Here is an 18529-nt window from a genome sequence, read left to right as displayed (position 1 = left end):
ACTGGGTAATATATTCCCATTTCGTTTCGAGTATTTATCGAATAGTAAATATCTGATCGATAGTTGATCGATTTCCCTAAATCCACACTGATAATCTCCAATAATTTCATCTGGTATGGAATCAATCTTGTTAATAGAATGTTAAGAGAAAAATGCCTCGATAATTATTACATTCAGTTTTGTCGCCTTTCTTGTGAATTGGAACAGTGATTGATTCTTTCCAATCTTCTTAAATGTATTCCATAGTTATTTTTTTTCTAGTTTCATAATGATATGGTGAATTCCTGTCGTTAAAAACTCAGAAACCTTCAGGACTGGGTAAACCGTGATGGTGGTTATAAGTCAAGGAAACCGCACGGTCAGATGAACAGTCTATTACGCATATGATCCATTAACAGAAAATTTGGTACTTTCACGATTCTGAACAAGCTTAAAGAACAGTCAGTGCATTATAGAATTCGGCAATTTACATATTTTGCAGATTCCAAGCACGTCATATGTCTTAACATTATTACGTATGTGATCAATTAATGAAAAATTTGTTCGAAATATTCATACAATGTATATGAAAGTTAAAACTTAAAAATTTCAAGAATGTGCAGAACCACCCGAAACCAAGCTCTTGATGTGCAGCCTTTAAGATTATCATATAAATGTATTTCTCTCTTGTTTTTATTTTTTTGTTTCAAAAAGAGAGTGTGATATTTTGAAGTAAAAACACTACATACATTTTTGCTAGTTATTTGTGTATCTTTTTTTTTAACACAAAGTACTTATTTTTGTGTATAAGAAGTTAAAAAATTATTTTATATAAATTGGTTAATCTTTTGGAATTCATAATGTAAATATGTTAAGGCTTTTTTTTAAAAAAAATCTTTTCAAATTCATGGTTTATTTTAGAGGTTCTATATCATTATCTACATCAACCACTACTCAAATGAGTTCTTGTGCTGTAGAGAAGCGAAACAAAGTGTGCTTTATCAATTTAGTGCAAAATTTTGAAAAAAGCCCAAAATTTCCCAAGCAAAAAAGCGAAGCAGAAAAAACCGAGTTTTTTTTTCAAAAAAGCCGGTTTTTTTCGAGCCCTTCCATCTCTACTCTTAAGTATTATTCGTAACCTACACTTTGCCTACTTCCCTTTGTAATGCTTTATCTAACCATATTGATTGAATACCATATTAATCGAATACCTTTTACTTCTTCGTTGTTTAAGTATTATTATATTTGTACGTAGATTAGAATGTGTAACCTCATTAAAGACAAAAACTTATGTTGACCAATTACATGTATATCGTTTCCCAGACTAACTGTGCATTTGCTTATACGAACGTATCACATAATTTGGTTTAGCATGTGCGTGTTCATTCTTAAATTTCCTATCCAATATTGTCTAATTCTTTTTATTAAGCTGCACCCAAATTGTTCTATGAATTCTATTGTTATAGTCACTAATCAATGTTAGTAGCATTAACAATTATTTGGAGTTTCCTCGGTTAGTAACCCTTTTACGATTTCCATTTATTGAGGTAAAGTTTGAACTTTCACTCAAGGAAGTACTGCTTCCTTTCTATTTATTGTAGGATCATGGTTCATACCTCGTTTTCTCAGGATAGAGAATACTTGCCGCTATTATACACCGGAAAGGGGGAAATCGAGAAAAAGCAGGAGACTTTCCAAAAAAATCGAAATTTTTGCGCCCCTGTGGCCCAGGTATAGTTCACGTGCGGATCTGAATTAAAAAAAAAAATACGTTGTTATGTTCATAATACGTGTGCAAAATTGCAATCTTGAATCTTGAAAAGTAATGTCGGGAGAATTTTTTGAAAGACTGAAGGTAACTCATTTTTCACTCCCCCATATATATATATATATATATATATATATATATATATATATATATATATATATATATATATGTAGTTGAAAATGTACTACGTCATTACTATTTGACTTGGAGTCATGGCTTAAATGTCGTTTTCTTCAGCATAACAAGCCCTTTTCAAGGATATCACTCACATGTTCGCACCATACACCTGAACCGAAAAATTCGGAAAACATCGAAATTTTTGGGCCTCAATCTGGTCCTCAATCTGGGCCTTATAAAATATAAATACTATAAAATGAATTGCGTCGTTGTTACTTGGTCTAGGGTCATGGTTCAAACGCCATTTTCTTCTGTATAATAAGCCCTTTCCAACAGTACTTCTCACATGTCCGTATAATACACCTGAACTGGAAAAATCAGGAAAACCAATAATTTTTCTGAAAAAATCATCCTCTCGGAACAAATGTGCCCCTCGGGCCCGACTCCTGCTCCATGTAGGGACTTCAAAAATATTGGGAAATACCGAAAAGTATGTACAATTCGTACGCAAATTTTCAATCTGATATTTTGAAAAGTAAAGGCATTAAAAACTTTTGATATTTGCCTTAAGAGAAAAAGAAAAAAGTGTCAGGCCCTTCCGCCTCCATTTGGCACCCCCAAATTGACCGTCCAGTTGCAAAACGCATCTGGAGTATTTTCTGGAACTTCCTTGACTTCACCAATAAAAGTCCCCGGATTAAATACATGTTATAGAATCTAAATAAGCGGTCAAAAAATACTACGCCACGGTAACGATATTTACCAAAAATCCTAAAAGGGTTAAAACGGTTGAACTTTAAGTTTTAGTTGAAGTTTAAGTGTTCTATAAAATCATTTTGCAATAGAAGCTTCTTTAGTGATGTAATATATATAGTTCGTAGTTACCCCCTCAAAATCTTTGTTAGAGAACTCTCTTGTCTTTATGTATATTGTTAGGATAATTACTCTTTAATAACACCTCAAATGCGTTGTAACATCTATACGTCTTATGTTTAGTAGGAACACCAAATGCACACTTAAGAGAATACGTCGAATACAGTTAGCAATTAACTTCAAACTTTAATTACTATCGAGACACTTTTTTATTATTTATTATTTCTCTGCTTGTTTTAACAAGATCATGTTATTGTAGGTCACCTATACCTTTCATAACAACGTTCACCCTTGCAAAGATCACTCATGAGGTTAGTGTACTCTTCCATAATGTTCTCTCTAATACTTTGCCTTGTTCTAGATAACATTTATAAAATGTATATTTGTAATTCTTCATGTGTCAAAGAATCTTAGTAATTCTTCGTTGCTCTTTCATTCTTCGCATTTATTTTAACTGGTATCTTTATTCGTGTCAATAGACTTTCTACACTTAACACAATACATCGTTTTGCTTTATTTAATAGGAAATCGTGAGAAACTCTTTTTATATACATAACAAGAAATAATGAAGGTCTTCCCATAGCTGGTTGAAACGACATTATATCATTCTTGTTAAAGTGAAAATTAAAGATCTTAATTAGAACTTCCTTTAGAAGCATGTGTAGAAGTATTTACCAACGTATTATTTCGTATGCATTATTTAATCTTTATATAGAAATGTGTAAATATTAGGTAAATTTACTATTGTAAAGACGAAATATCTGAAATTTTTATTTTCCAATTGCCAGAATCAATTTACAGTTTATTTCTGTAAATAGACTTAAACGTTCTTTCCTTTAAGACTCCAAAATATTTTCTTTTACATCAATTCCACCTATATTAACATTTTTGACAATCTCATCTAATGCTGGTTTTATATATTTAATTATTATTTTGTAATGAATTATTTCGATAAATAATCGTGATGTGCATATATTTGTGTTTTAATTCTACAAAGTTTTTATTGCTTACCTTATAATCTAAAACTTCATCTTTGTAGCTATAACATTACGAAATATAATGTTTTTATTTCATGGAAAACGGCAATTCTATCGTAATTTCTTTAACAACGTTTTCAATGTAATATTAAGATCCTTAGAGATTTTAAAATCAATATCAACATTTGTATTGAATTTCCTTAATAGACTTTAGATTAATGAATGTGTGTCTATGCTTCTAAAGCTCTTTAAATGTTAAAATAAATAAAAATATTCATGCACAAGTGTTTCTTTCCCATATTTTAATCTTAATGTTTCTTCTCCTGTAAATTTATAATGTATCAAGTAGTTACCAATATACACTTCCAATGCTTTTGTTCTCTTAAAGCTTTTCGATATGATTCATTGATTTTTGATCTCTGGGTATGTTTAAAGGTTTTACCTTACACAACAGAAACCTCTTTTGAAACAGCTTTCATTTGTAAGACTTCTATACCAGAAAATTGCTTTTGTACTCTTATACTATGGAACTATTATCCCACAATTCCTTGTTGTTCCATTTACTTATGCACAATAGTCTCTCAACACATAACAAACACAAACATGAGAGAAAGCCTACAACTCACAAAACCATTACCGTCATAATTACCATGAATTACTGGTTCATTTTTCTTTAACATGTTTTTTCTACTTATATTCGGATTCGAATACGTAAATCACCTTATATAAAGACTTAGTTATGTATCTCCCCTTATGTTTATCCTTCAACACTATACATCTAACATAATAATACAGATCGTAGTTATAGTTACCTATTTAGTTAACTAGATGTTCATTTAAGCTTTCTTCAACCTTATTTTGTATAAATAATGTTCATTTAATAAAAATATCTATGACAACTCGCGTTGTTTTGCTTCATCAATTTAGATATACGTACAAAGTATGAGATAAGTTATTTCAGATCTGTTACAGGATTTTATGTAGTAAGAAGGTTTTAGCTTTATGGAGTTCAAGACAGCTAATTTTATTGTAGTACTAAACGAATTTTTGAATTTTTGTTCTCTATCTAGTGATCAACCGTCTTACTCACATCTTGTAATATTATCACGAATACAACTACATGTTGGCTTATATTATAACAAGTCTTTTTCTCTGATGTCTTTCATAAAACACAGGAACTATCTTAAAATTTGCTTTTCTCTTTACTGCTCTGCTGTGTTGTCACAGACCCCAATCCTAATATGTTCCACACAAAATTAAAGCTCTTTAATTACGCTGCATTCTTGTCTCTCCTCACAGTTTGCGTGAAATATCATTGTATTAATAGCAACGGAAACAAGTACCACGTACTTTATTTATGGAATGTGAGTAAGTTAGAGTCCAAGATATATTAACAGAATATAAACGGTAGTATATTTGATTGAACATCTTGAATTATGTATATATATATATATATATATATATATATATATATATATATATATATATATATATATATATATATATATATATATAGATAGATAGATAGATAGATAGATAGATATTGTAAGGATACCCACATTATAACAGAAGCACATGTCAATACAACATGTATTATTGATTACAAACAATTAACCAGACGATAAGTCAACACGGAAGACACCAAAGGAAGCCGAAAGGAAACGAACCTCACGAAAGGACCCGAAGAGGACAAATAAAAGAGAGACTATAAAAGGACCTGGTTTCAGTCGCACAACTGATCATCTAACCATCACTTGCTCTGAGGCCACCTTGGACTAGGAGTACACCCTTCATAAACCCTATGTCGCACTGAACTAGGGATCCCATTTTCAACTGAAACCTCGAGAGGCTGCCGTGTTCTGAGGGGGTTATCCATACCCTCACCTCCAAACCTGGTAGTGTTCTGGAAGCTGCCGTTAGCGGAAGAAGCACCCGGCAAAACTTTGATATCCCTTCATCTCGTCATTAAGAAAAGACACTACTTATTCCTTGTAGATCAAAGACATTTTGTATTTAGAAGTTTTTGTAATAAAATTGGTGAAGGGGAAAACTCGCCCGGACCATTATTTAATCTCTACCTATAATCATTGCGTGGTGATAGGCACCGGAGTTTTGTACGGAGCGCTCTTTTTATTGACATTTTAGTAAGTACTCGTGAGGTCAGTACACATTAAATTATACATTAAAATTTAAATCCCAGTATACATTAAAGTATCAATTTATCTGCAATGCCAAGAGTGCAATTAGAAAGCTTTTATTTGGGCATACATATCTGCCAACCAATGGTGTCACTGAGGCTAGTCTGGCTGGTAAGACTGATTTAATAGGGTTTCACATTTTCATAGTGTTTCACATTGCATTTTCAGTCCTCTCGAATATACTGTTGTTAGAGATTGTGGCATTCGGGTGTAGGCTGGCAAATTTTCTCTTCTTCTGCTATAGCATAGCTAAATACATCGGATCGTCGTGAACAACATTTGCAGGGTTCATCGCTTATCGGCGTTTTGTCTACTACTTGCATGTCAGTTTGTAAATATAAGTACACATTGCCTCCGAAACCCTGTCCTTACATTGATAAAATCTTTGCGACGCATCGTGAGCACCCGGCTTTCGACATTAAGTCACTGAGTTATTTCTTCCTCAATGACATTTAACCTCTTAAGCGAGTAATTTGTCACCTGAAGCCAATAGCCTGTTTGGAATTTTTAAAGCTTAATTTAAGAATAGAAGACTTATATTATAATATTGCTTTGTAAAGTCTTTGAAACAAATAATAGTACTAAATTTTAACTATATATTAATTTAATATAACCTACTCTAATACAACCCACATGAATCATCATAAAAATAATAATAATCATTACTTACCGAATTTACTTACCGAATTGTTGCCATTATTAAAACGTAGAATATGCTCTGTGTGGTTTTTGTCTGAAAGTGAGGAAGTTCCTTTGATTGACGTGCTTGAGCTGTATGTAGGTGTGCATGATGTTTCCCAGGTAAAAGTGGTGAAATCCGTTTTAAAATTGGGTTAATGGTTATCTAAATAAAGCAACATGAACGAAATAGGCCTATTGAACGTTAAAATCCGAAATATTTTAACAATGAAATCCAGTGTAACGGAAATATTTAAAAAATCCTTAGAAATGGAAAACAATATTAGTCAAGTAAATTCATTAACAGATATCTCCATTTCAATGGAAAATGATGAAATTTCATGCCCTCAGTGTCTAAAAAGGTTTCCAACCAGGAAAGGTGTGAAGATACACAAGGCGAGAAAACATGTGATAACTGAATCTGAAGTTACTACGCAAGACTTTGTTAAAGAACTTGCAAAATTAAAGTCAACCGTACGGTTAATAAAGATAATTCCAAGAGGAGCTCGAAATGCAGTCGCAAAGAGATTAGCATCTATAATAGAGACATGCATAAATAGAAATGATTTCATCTCGTGGAAAAATTTGTTAACCTTTTCGTTTGTTCATCTAAAAATCCCTAAGGATCGCAGCGCGAAATCCATTACCCAGATTATTAAACGCAATTTAGATGAAACTGTGTCAACAGATTATTTATCTCGTCTAGGAAAAAAAAAACACTCTAAACTTAGCGAAAAAATAGAAGCAAAAATTGCTGACTTTGATACCAGAGGAGCCCTAAGGTTCTTAAGCTCTGATGATATTTTGGCTCCAATAAACGAGGAAACATATATCCATCTCAAAACCAAACACCCAGCTCTTTCCAGGGATTTTAGTTTACCCGATCCTCCAAACGACCTTGACCCTAAAATCATAGTTGATCGTGTAATGGTGTCGAAAGCCATTTGTAGTTTCCCTAGTGGTTCTGCATCAGGAATTGATGGTTTGTCACCTCAACACTTAAAAGATCTTATTTCCAGATCAGCAGGTGATGCGGCATCATATCTGCTGGAGCAGATCACAAAGTTAATAAACCTCATACTGAGCGGAAATGTCAATCTTGAAATATGCAAATATTTTTTTGGTGCAAATTTATGTGCGCTTCGAAAGAAGGATGGAGGACTTAGACCCATAGCTGTTGGATGTACATTTAGACGTTTAGCATCTAAGGCAGCAGTTTTCTCTGTGTATGCCAAATGCTCCTCTTATTTGCAACCTCGTCAACTTTGATTTGAGACTAAAAAAGGAAACGAAGCTATTATACATGCTACCCGCAGTTACATACAAGCACATAAGAATTCAAAATACGTCTTTCTCAAGATTGATTTCAAAAATGCTTTCAATTCTGTAGAAAGAGATCTCATGCTCCAACAAGTTAAAGAAGTACTGCCTCAATTATATTCATTCTTTTGGCAAAGTTATGCTCAACCGGGATACGGACAAAATCTCGCGGCCGAAACATCGCCGCCCAAAATCTCGCCGGCCAAAACCTCGCGGGACAAAATCTCGCCGGGCCAAAACCTCGCGTGGTCAAAACCTCGCCGCCCAAAACCTCGCGGGACAAAATCTCGCAGGGCCAAAACCTCGCGTGGCCAAAACCTCGCCTCCCAAAACCTCGCGTGACCAAAACCTCGCCGCCCAAAACCTCGCGGCACAAAATCTCGCCGGACCAAAACCTTGCCGCACAAAATCTCGCCGGGAATAAACCTCGCAACTCAAAATCTCTCCGGGCCAAAACCTCGCCGCGAATGAAACTTTTCTTTGAAATTTACCCAATGTGTTTCTTAATATGCAATTCCCCATTACAAAACAAAACATCGTGTGCGTGGGCTTTCTCGGGTTATTCCCGTTTCCTCCCACTTTCTTTATTCGATCTTTTCCTTCATCCTGGCCATCTACATCTCCTTTAACCTATAGGACATAATCAAGGGACGTCGTAAAAACTCATATATTATTCATTTTCATAAATATTATTAGATTTTTGTTAAAATTTTAAGTTTTTGGATGTTCCAAAGTTCACGAAACTAGCCTCGTTAGTTGTCATTACTTTCCTTATGCAGACTTTCTTTCCCTATAACCAGTTTAAAAACATCCTGTCGCCCTACCTTCACATTGAAATCCTCTAATACAGAAATAGAATTTTTATATCGTATCGCGGGACTTCGTCAAATACCCGTGATACTTCTTCTGAAACAGCGTCTTTTATACCGTCATCCTTATCATCTGTTGGAACATTTACATTTTGGTCAGGCGAGATTTTGGGTATGGCGATATTTTGGGGCGCGAGGTTTGGCCCGGCGAGATTTTGTCCCGCGAGGTTTTGGGCGGCGAGGTTTTGGCCAGGCGAGGTTTCGGCCTGGCGAGATTTTGGGCCGCGAGGTTTTAGGAGGCGAGGTTTTGGTCCGCGAGGTTGTCGCCCCGAGGTTCTGGCCGCGAGGTTTTGCACCCAAACCATGCTCAACCTTCAATCCTATTTTTTGGTGAACGAACAATTTTATCACAAGTTGGCTGTCAACAAGGTGATCCAGCTGATCCAATGCTTTTTAGTCTGGCCACCCACACAATAGTTTCAAGAATTGCTACCTGGGATACGGACGGTACTCAAAAGTGAATTAACTCTCTTGGGAACACCTCTCCTTGATGATGGTTATGAGGAAAATTTTGATGAGCATTTAAATAGATTAAAAACAATAACTCAGCGTCTGAAGACTTTACCAGCGCATATTGCCTTTTTTCTACTTAAACATTGCCTGGAAATACCGAAACTTAGCTACTTTTTACGCACCACTCCCACATGGTCCATGCCTTCCAAAGTACTTCAGCTTGACAATTGCCTGAAATATGCACTTCAGTCTATCATCAATTATTCTTTGAGTGAAAATCAATGGACTCAAGCAAGCTTACCAATTCGCTTAGGAGGTTTAAGCGTAAGAGAAGTCTCTGATTTAAGCCTTCCAGCTTTCCTGTCCTCATCTTTTGGAGTGGTCACTTGTCTCCAACATACTAAACATTCCAGTTGACAAAGTGGAAATTCATCACCTGACGGAGGGATTGGAGATATGGAATGGTATATACAATAATGAGACTCCTGCCGTGTTGGACTCACAACAGAATTGGGATAAAATTATATTAACAGCAATAATTGATAAAGAATTGGTCCTTGAAAATACATCTGATATAGCCTGTTTTAAATCCTTACAAAGAAAAGAATCTGGTGCATGGTTACAGGCAACACCGTCAAAAAATATTGGAACTTTCTCGGACAACAACACGCTTCAAATTTGTGTCGCTCTACGTCTCGGTTTAAATATCTGCCATAGTTTCAAATGTACATGTCAAGAACAGGTTGATGACAAAGGCTTACATACGTTAAGCTGTTCTAGGAGTAGAGGTCGAATTTCTCGTCATGGAGAACTGAATAATATAATAAGACTAGCTCTTGCCAGTATTGATATCCCAAGTATTTTAGCACCATCTGTAATGTCCCGAGATTATGGGAAACGACCAGATGGAGTAACATTAACCCCTTGGAAAATGGGGCAACGACTGGTATGGGACGTTACATGTGTTGACACTTTTGCACCTTCTCATTTACCTTCGCCATGTAAAGAGGCAGGAAATGCTGCTGAGACAGCCTGTAAACGAAAACACACCAAATATTCAAAATTAAAAGATCATATGTTCATCGCCTTTGCTACAGAAACTATGGGAGTTTTTATCGGGAAGCTAGGGAGTTCCTAAAGGAAATTGGGTCGAAATTAAATCTCAAGACGAGAGATACAAGAAATGCACAATTTTTATTTCAGGGTATTAGATTAGCAATACGGAGAGGTAATGTGGTCAGCATTTTAAGTTCCTTCACCTTCTCCAAAAATGGAAGAAGGTTTTTATTTGAGATGCACCTGAATTTATGAACACTTTCGACTGAAAAGTTTTATAAACTAAATTTTGTCAACTTCGTGATATTTTCTCCTGTTACTTCCAAACATGTGGAGGATGGAGTTATTCGCTATTTTTAGTTATGAAGTTATATATATATATATATATATATATATATATATATATATATATATATATATATATATATACAAAGTACTAGTTGCATTTTCCATCATTGTTACTGTCATTATCCTTATTATTTATTTTGTAAAATATATGTAGCAACCAGCCAATAAAATTTACTTATTATATAATAAAAAAAATAATAATAATCATCATCATCACAAACATGTCAGTTCGTCAATTTTCAGTAGTTGCTTTGCGTAGGATCAAGGAGAATCTAACCTTTGTTGGAGCAACCGCTTTTTGGCGTCGCTGAAAGATCTTATCTTTTTCTAGCTGTTTATGCCGCGTATGAGCGTTCCATTCCGGGGAAACTTCTTGACATACATTCAGCATATTGTCCTCTGGGTTTTCCTGCCATCTATTGAGCATGTATTTTCAGTGGGCAACTTGTTAGTCATTTGTCGTGAAAAATGGCTGCCTCTACAAGTTCTGCTGCTGGTTCCTCTCGTAGGAAACGAGTTCGTGATGATGATATTGCACCTCTCCTAGATGAATTTCCTTGATCGTTGCAAACAAACGGTGGCTTCGCACTACCGAATTCTACCCATTGTGTTGGTACTTGCACATAACTATCCGGCACATCGTTGTCGAATTTTGTTTCACTCTTACTGTCAGTAGACTGATATTCTTCGGAGCCACTTGAACTTTCACTTATGATTGGTAATTCTTCTAGGAGAGGTGCAATATCATCATCACGAACTCGTTTTCTACGAGAGGAACCAGCAGCAGAACGTGTAGAGGCAGCCATTTTTCTCGACAAATGACTAACAAGTTACCCACTGAAAATATGCTCAATAGATGGCAGGAAAACCCAGAGGAGAATGTGGTCAATGCATGCCAAGAAATTTCTCCAGAATGCAACGCTCATTAGCGGCATAAACAGCTAGAAAAAGATAAGATGTTTTCGCGACGCCAAAAAGCGGTTGCCCTAACAAAAGTTAGATTCTCCGTGACGCTTAAACGCGGTTTACCCAGTTAAGAGGTTAATACCAATTTCTTTTAGCATCTGCCGTTATACACCAATGGGATAAAACATGCCTTTTTCATACATTTTTCAGGACGCCGAAATTTATTATGGACCACATCGAGTTCTTCTTCTGCGTGTGCAGAATTTTCTCCCAAGGATTGTATTATGTATCCTGTTAAATTCTGTCCATTTCATACGCACCTGAAATTTTATATATTTTTACACTGCAAAGAATTTATGCAAAATTAATATAACTATTATATTCTTCTTTAGGAGAGCCTTTGAAGTACATAATAACAGCACAAACCGGAACAGATGACGAATACTATGGTTTCACCCCAACGGAGGGAGTATTAAAGATTAATCTTTATGGTGCTCAAAGGCAGATGGTAGCAGAATCGTAAGTAAGGTTTATTAAATATATATATTGTTAGTTTAATAAACAATATATAAAAGAAACATATAATGTTTGAAACATGAATAGTGAATAATTCGGGTTTCTGCACCACTTTGAATAGATGTCCCAATTTGATCACATTTTTATGCGTATATAAATCTTACTGCCCAAATTATTCTAGTGCAACAACATTTAAGTAGATAATATAATGGATCAGAATTCTAAAAGGCTCAACTATATACAACTTACATCTAATATTATATTATACACAAATATCTCAAATTACACATAATTGCACTTCTACTCTATCTCATAATGACTCAACCAGATGTTTTAACATTATATCGTAACATCTCTCTCTCTCTCTCTCTCTCTATCTATCTATCTATCTATGTACGTATATGTGTGTATATTGGGGTGGATCAAGAAAAAAAATGTCTCTAATTTTAGTTGAAATTTATTCGAAATTATGGTAAGTATATTTTTGTGTGTCTTTACGTTAATATCACGTAAACAAAATCTTAAGGTTGAAGTGTACGCAAAGCTTAAGCAACTCTAATTCATTTTTGTGCTTGATTTTCATTTGTTGTTTCAATGTGTTTTGGCATTAGATTTTCAAGAAGCAAGTCTTTTGTAGGAATATCCCAGAACTCCCCACGAGGAGGTTGCAGAAAAAAAAATTCCGCCACCCTCCCGCGTGCCTTTATCAAGCTGGTAGGTCAATGTCTAAGTGTCACTGTCTATAGTGTCTAGTGTCTACTGCTGATTAGCCTTGTAATCAGACTTTGAGGAGAAGTTTGGGATGTGCTACCGTAATTCAAAGTAGCCAGAACGAAATCTGGTCGTGTCTACGGTAAACGAACAGAAGATGCCGCTTTAGTCACTAATTTTATCATTCTCTCCAGGTTCTATGTGTGAAAGGGAAAACAATTTCATCAGATGCTATTGCTCCAGTCTTAATATTCCCCTTTATCTCCTCTAAGCTCAAATGCTTGGTATGTAAGGGCTCTGTCAGATTTACTGCTCATCAGTCAACCATGTTAGCATAGGACGTGGAATGTAAGTCACATTCTTTGGGACTTCAAATTCTCGAACAGTTGCTGAAGTGCTACATGTTCGAGCCTTCGAAATTCTTCGCCACACGAATCGTCGCTTATCAGCTTCGCTGTTATTAATCAAAGCAAGTAGAAGGTTCTCCGGATGACTGAAGTATGCATTTCTACATATAACTGCATCGATCACTCTTCTTTCGCTTAGTTGGCCATTACTTGACATAATGAAATTACAGCCCAAAGCTGTCGTGACCCATCTGTGCAACATGGTTTTCTTTTAATTGGAAATCACATAGGAGCATAAACTTTCATAATGTAGAGAGCTATTGAAGTGATGTTGTATTTGTTTATATCGGTGTCGTCTATAAACATGCAGTAAGGTGCAGGATTTGGGCCAGTTCTCAACCACCATGCTTTGTGCATCTATCCAACGTTTTTTCTTTCTAGGTCTGTAGAACGCAGTCCTGCTGATATTGCTCTGCAAATATCGAACAGGAACTGTTCGTCGGTGACCAAGTTGTTCAAATCTTGAAACTCGTCTATCTAATCAAGAGCAATTTGATGAAATTTTGTTAACATTTAACCTATCGAAGGGTTCTAGTTATCTTCCAATAGGTCCAGAATATGTACTTGGACTTTGTTCTATCCATGGAAGCTCTCGAACAAATGTCTAAGGGGCAACTCATTGACGTGAAGCGTACAAACAAATCTCTGTAGTGTTCTTCCCAAACTGTGTTCCAAAAGGTCAATAGTTCCATTTTTACGCCCGGTATTCTAGACACTAGCAGACAGTGAGACTTAAACAGTGATCTACCAGCTTCATAAAGGCGTAGGGTTGGCGGGTGGAAATCGCTTTAAGTCACCTTCTCTTAGTGAGTTCTGGATTATTTCTACATCAATTACTACATTTTGGAAAGAAGCAAAGAGCCGAAAAAAAATCCTTGAAAATTTAATGCCAAAAACATTAAAACGACAAATAAAACACAAACACAAAGTGATTTATCATTTGTATACGCTTTGCGTACACTTCAACCTTTAACTTTACCACATCACTCCCTTCCTCCCGCCAATGGATTACTAATAATTTCACGTGCGAGATGCAAAAATTGATATTTTTAAAAAAGCTTTTCACTGTCTTTGTTTTTCGTAATTGTTACCGTAAAGGAAGAGGAAGACGTCGAAATGAATCTTTGGTATATTATCGAATTTTCTGAACTTTTATCACATTTTAATATATTTTTACTGTCAAGTCGTCACTTGAACGATATGGCCTATCGCACTGAGATTTTTCTACGTGCTAAGGTAGCAAGAAAACATATTCCTATTCCTGAACAAATATTATGTGTTTCCTTTTCAAAAAATATGAAAAAGCTACAAATTATATCTTTTTTAAAAAACGAGACCCAAGCCTTCACCTCAAGGACGTCATCAACCTTTAACATTACTACATCACTTCTTTCCTCAACGCCAGTGAATTATTGATGTTTTATCCTGCGTGATACAGTCACTTATACTTTCAGACAGCCTTTCGTTGCCTTTTTTGTAATATTTACCTTAGAACAAGAAGAAAACATTAACATGAAATTTTGGTATAATATGGAATTTTCTCAAGTTTTAACACACTTTAACGTATTTTTAGAGCCAAGTAGTCACGTGAACGATATGATTTTTTGAACATAATTTTTTCTACCTGTTAAGGGAGGAAGAAAAGAAATAGAAATGATACTACCGCTTTTTAAAAAAAACAACATGTGAAAAAAGCTATAAATTATCACTTTTTAAAGAAAATGAGAGTCGTCGCCTGAAGGACTTCATCAATCGCCTTAAGCTTTTGTTTATGTGATGTTAAGGTAAAGACATACAAAAAGCTCTTTCTCAAAATCAATTTCGAAAAAAGTGGTTTTTGGATACACCCCAATATATATGTTATACTACTAGTTTATTCACAGTTATGGTATAAATTTCATGGTTATGACTTTGAATTATCTTTATATCTTTACATGTCTTAATATCCTCATGTATATTTGCTATAATCATAAGTATAATCATAATCATCATTTGTTATTAATTTAATTTCTTTTGATACTAGCAATTTGGTTAACCCCTTTGCCTTGTTTTCCTTTGCTAGTGTTTTATTTTATTTTCGAACACCTGAGTGTTTCCATCTTCCAAACTTTATGATTTTGTATTATATAAGTTGGTGACACTATCAACTTGGAAGGTGGCAATCTACCAAAAATACAATATCAACCACCCATCTTTCATAGGAATCAAGATATTATAATGAAAATGAAATTATGTAAATTTGCCAGTCTGTGTGAGAAGATATCTTAGTTTAGTTTATTTATTGAATAAATTGTACTGTTCGTGTTTTAGTTCGACACTTTTTTTGATAGATAACGTTACTTGTAGAAGTGCTTGTTTATAAAGAACGATTTCTAGTCGATTTGCTTGACCGCGTCAATCAAGCGTCTCCTGTCACTGTTTGGTCACGTGTGAGTCTGTATCGGCCTCAACGTCAACGATTAAAATACAAGTGCCAACAAGCGATGCATTTTCTACACTCTCCTCAAGCTACTTTGGTATGAAAGGAGACTAGTGACCAGGGATGAATTCAGGGGGTAGCCAGGGGGAATCTCCCCCCGAAGAAAATTCTTTCCCCCTGAGAAACTCAAAAAATTTCAGCCACAAAATGTAGAAATTACTTCACCCAATTATTTGCTTTTCTTTCCGTGCACGACCAGACAAAATCCGATCTCTCAATATACATATAAATGACGCAGACCCATTCTATATAAGTATTAAACATATAACATATAAGATAGAATACCAAATAGCAGCGGCGGCTGGTACTATATGTTGCATGGTTGTGCAACCGGACACTTTTTTAACACTAAAAATATTTTTAAGTATTAAAGTAGTGTATCAGTAAAAAATACACCTTTGATCTTGAGCGCAAAACAGTATTGATGCATTTCTGAAAAAAGTCAATTAAAAAACGGAAAGAAAGAGAGATTTACATTTCCAGTGGCAGCGAACGTTACCACTGGCAGCAGTAACATTGAGCATATGGCAGCGAGCTCCCATCTCTTAACATGGGGAAGTGGATTTATTCTTGCATCGCTCCTATCTTCCCGTATTGCTCTCTTGCGATTGCACTTTCTTCCGCAACTGGTCAGCTTCTGTAATAGTTACGAATTCCTCCGCTTAGCAGCGCTTGACTCAATTGATAGGGTGAGAGAGATACAGACGCTTGGAAGAAAGAAGTTATTCACAAAACATAAACTCGCAAAGTCTGGTGGTAGCAGGGACGTATCCAAGCTGAAAGTTTTTTGGGGGGGAGGTCGTTCGAAGTCAATAGATTTTATTTAACATTTATAATACAAAGGTGAAAATTCTTGGGATAAGTTTTATTTTTTAAAAAATCCTATTCTGGGGGGGTCGATCGAGTCTCGAAGAAGAAAATGTCTTACTACTGGTCTAATTCCTAGCTCTGTGTCTTTCGTGCACATGATTCCGTGTTCGATTTCCGGCGGAGAGCATAAATTAATGTCAAATGATTCACTTCCAATACTCATCTCTCTTCTTTAGCCTAATTTGCTGGAATGTTAAATTATTTTTTTTTTCATTTTCGAAGGAAAACATCTTAGATTTCATGCTTGTTTACAGACAAAAATATGTCGTTTCTGAAAATGGACTTTTTGTACCGTATATTTATACAAAGAAATGCTAACAAAATGCATATTGCCGGAGGAGAGAGGTGTTTCTGGACCCTAAAGAAAATAAAGGGGAAAATATTTGCGGTAGCGATGCTTTCTATTCAGAGAAACTTGGCGAGCAGCATTTCAGATTTCAATAAAGTCATATAAAAATTTGAAGCCCAAAAGATCGAAGAAAGACCTTCCATTCCAAAATAATGCATAGTTTATATAATTAAATAATTTTGTTTAACTGAGTGCATGCACTTTTCATGCTTTTTTTCTTGTTTTCGGATTAACGCCATCATTCATGGCTTACAGCACATACTATATATTCGATTTATCTCGTGTTCAATAACATGAGTGTAGAGGTTTTGTATATAAATAGTGTATAAACGTACATTGATAATGGTTGTTTGAAAAAAAGGAAATAGCTTATATATTAAATCAATATTAGAGAAACAATTTAATCATGTATACAAATAGAGCTTAAAAGACTTTCCTCTTCATATTTCCTGAATATTTTTTGGATAAGACTCAAGAATGCTGGGGGAGGGGAACACTTGCGCGTGCCTACATACCTTTGATATTGCAACATTGCAACCGGTGCTTGTACAGACTACGCTCCGCTACTGCCAAATAGTCAATAAAACTTGTATTTCTTAACGCTATGACCGAGTTTGGCAGAACATGACATTGTTAACTGTTGAAGAAAGGTTTATATTTTAGTAGGTACTTTACTCTCGCCCTATATTATATATTAGTAGGTAGCACTAGCACAGATTGAGATAGGAAAGGAAAGATAGGGAAGATCTTTCGATCATTCCATATGATCTCTGATGTCAGCAGACCAGTTCTTGAAAATGAACAGTTCTTGCATTATTTGAAATAGAGCGCCTAAATTCCATTTCTCGCATCGGAAGTAACAGACTTAAATGTGTTTTACGATTGTTAAAGTAAACACAGCTCTCTTTAATTAAAAATAAGTCAGTTAAAGGGTGAGATTCAGAGGGTGTCATTCAGAGGGATCAGGGAGGAACAGTTATCCCTCCTGGGTTAAAGATTTATATAGAATTTATCAATATAATAGTAGTATATAAGTGAAAGATTGCTATTGAAGGTGATGAAGATCCTGCTCAGTGCCGTGCCATGGGGGAGGGGCAAGCGGGGCGACGGCCCCGGGCGCCGAAGTAAGGGACGCAATATTCGGAAGGGAAAAGAAAAGAAAAGAAGGAAAGAGAAAAAGAGGAATCAGATACATATGCACATGTGGGCATGTGCACGTATACTGTATAAAATGAAAGGAAAAAATTAATAAAAAGTGCTGAAAAGTAAGGAAAAGCAGGGTTTACTTTTTAAAATTTTCTCACCTTTCGCGGCTGGTCTGTCGACCTCAGTCATATATACGGGGATGCCGTCGTATACTCTCGCGCCAAGCGCTGATTTTCCACGACACGGCAATAATCCTACTGAAGATTTTGTAAAATACACTATTGCAGTGCAGAACCCAAGGCTAATATGTTTGATTTAGAATCAGAAGTATGAGAAAGAATGATACCTTTTATTAAGATATTCCTATGTATGTTTGTTTTAAGACAAAAAATATTTGAGTTAATTTAAATCTTTTTAAAAACTTCTACATTAGCAACAAACAGTAACTACTGAATATAGGAAATAATAACAAAAATAGCTACTGTAAATAGCAGTTAAAGTTTGGTCTA

General features: G+C 35.2%; 1 protein-coding gene across 1 annotated transcript in view; it reads left to right on the top strand.

The window, feature by feature from the left end:
- LOC145669127 (inactive pancreatic lipase-related protein 1-like) overlaps positions 1-18529 on the top strand; it is a 265962-nt gene that overhangs the window by 199133 nt on the left and 48300 nt on the right. The window contains exon 10 of the mRNA XM_081737472.1: positions 11935-12061. Coding sequence (XP_081593598.1) covers positions 11935-12061 — 127 coding nt within the window. The remainder of the gene's footprint in view (positions 1-11934; positions 12062-18529) is intronic.

Source organism: Thermobia domestica, chromosome 13 (genome assembly GCF_964235325.1).
Source record: "Thermobia domestica chromosome 13, izTheDome1.hap1.1, whole genome shotgun sequence".
Classification (NCBI taxonomy): Eukaryota; Metazoa; Arthropoda; class Insecta; order Zygentoma; family Lepismatidae; genus Thermobia; species Thermobia domestica.
Note: the sequence above shows the minus strand (reverse complement) of the source record. Positions and strands in the feature narration are given on the sequence as shown.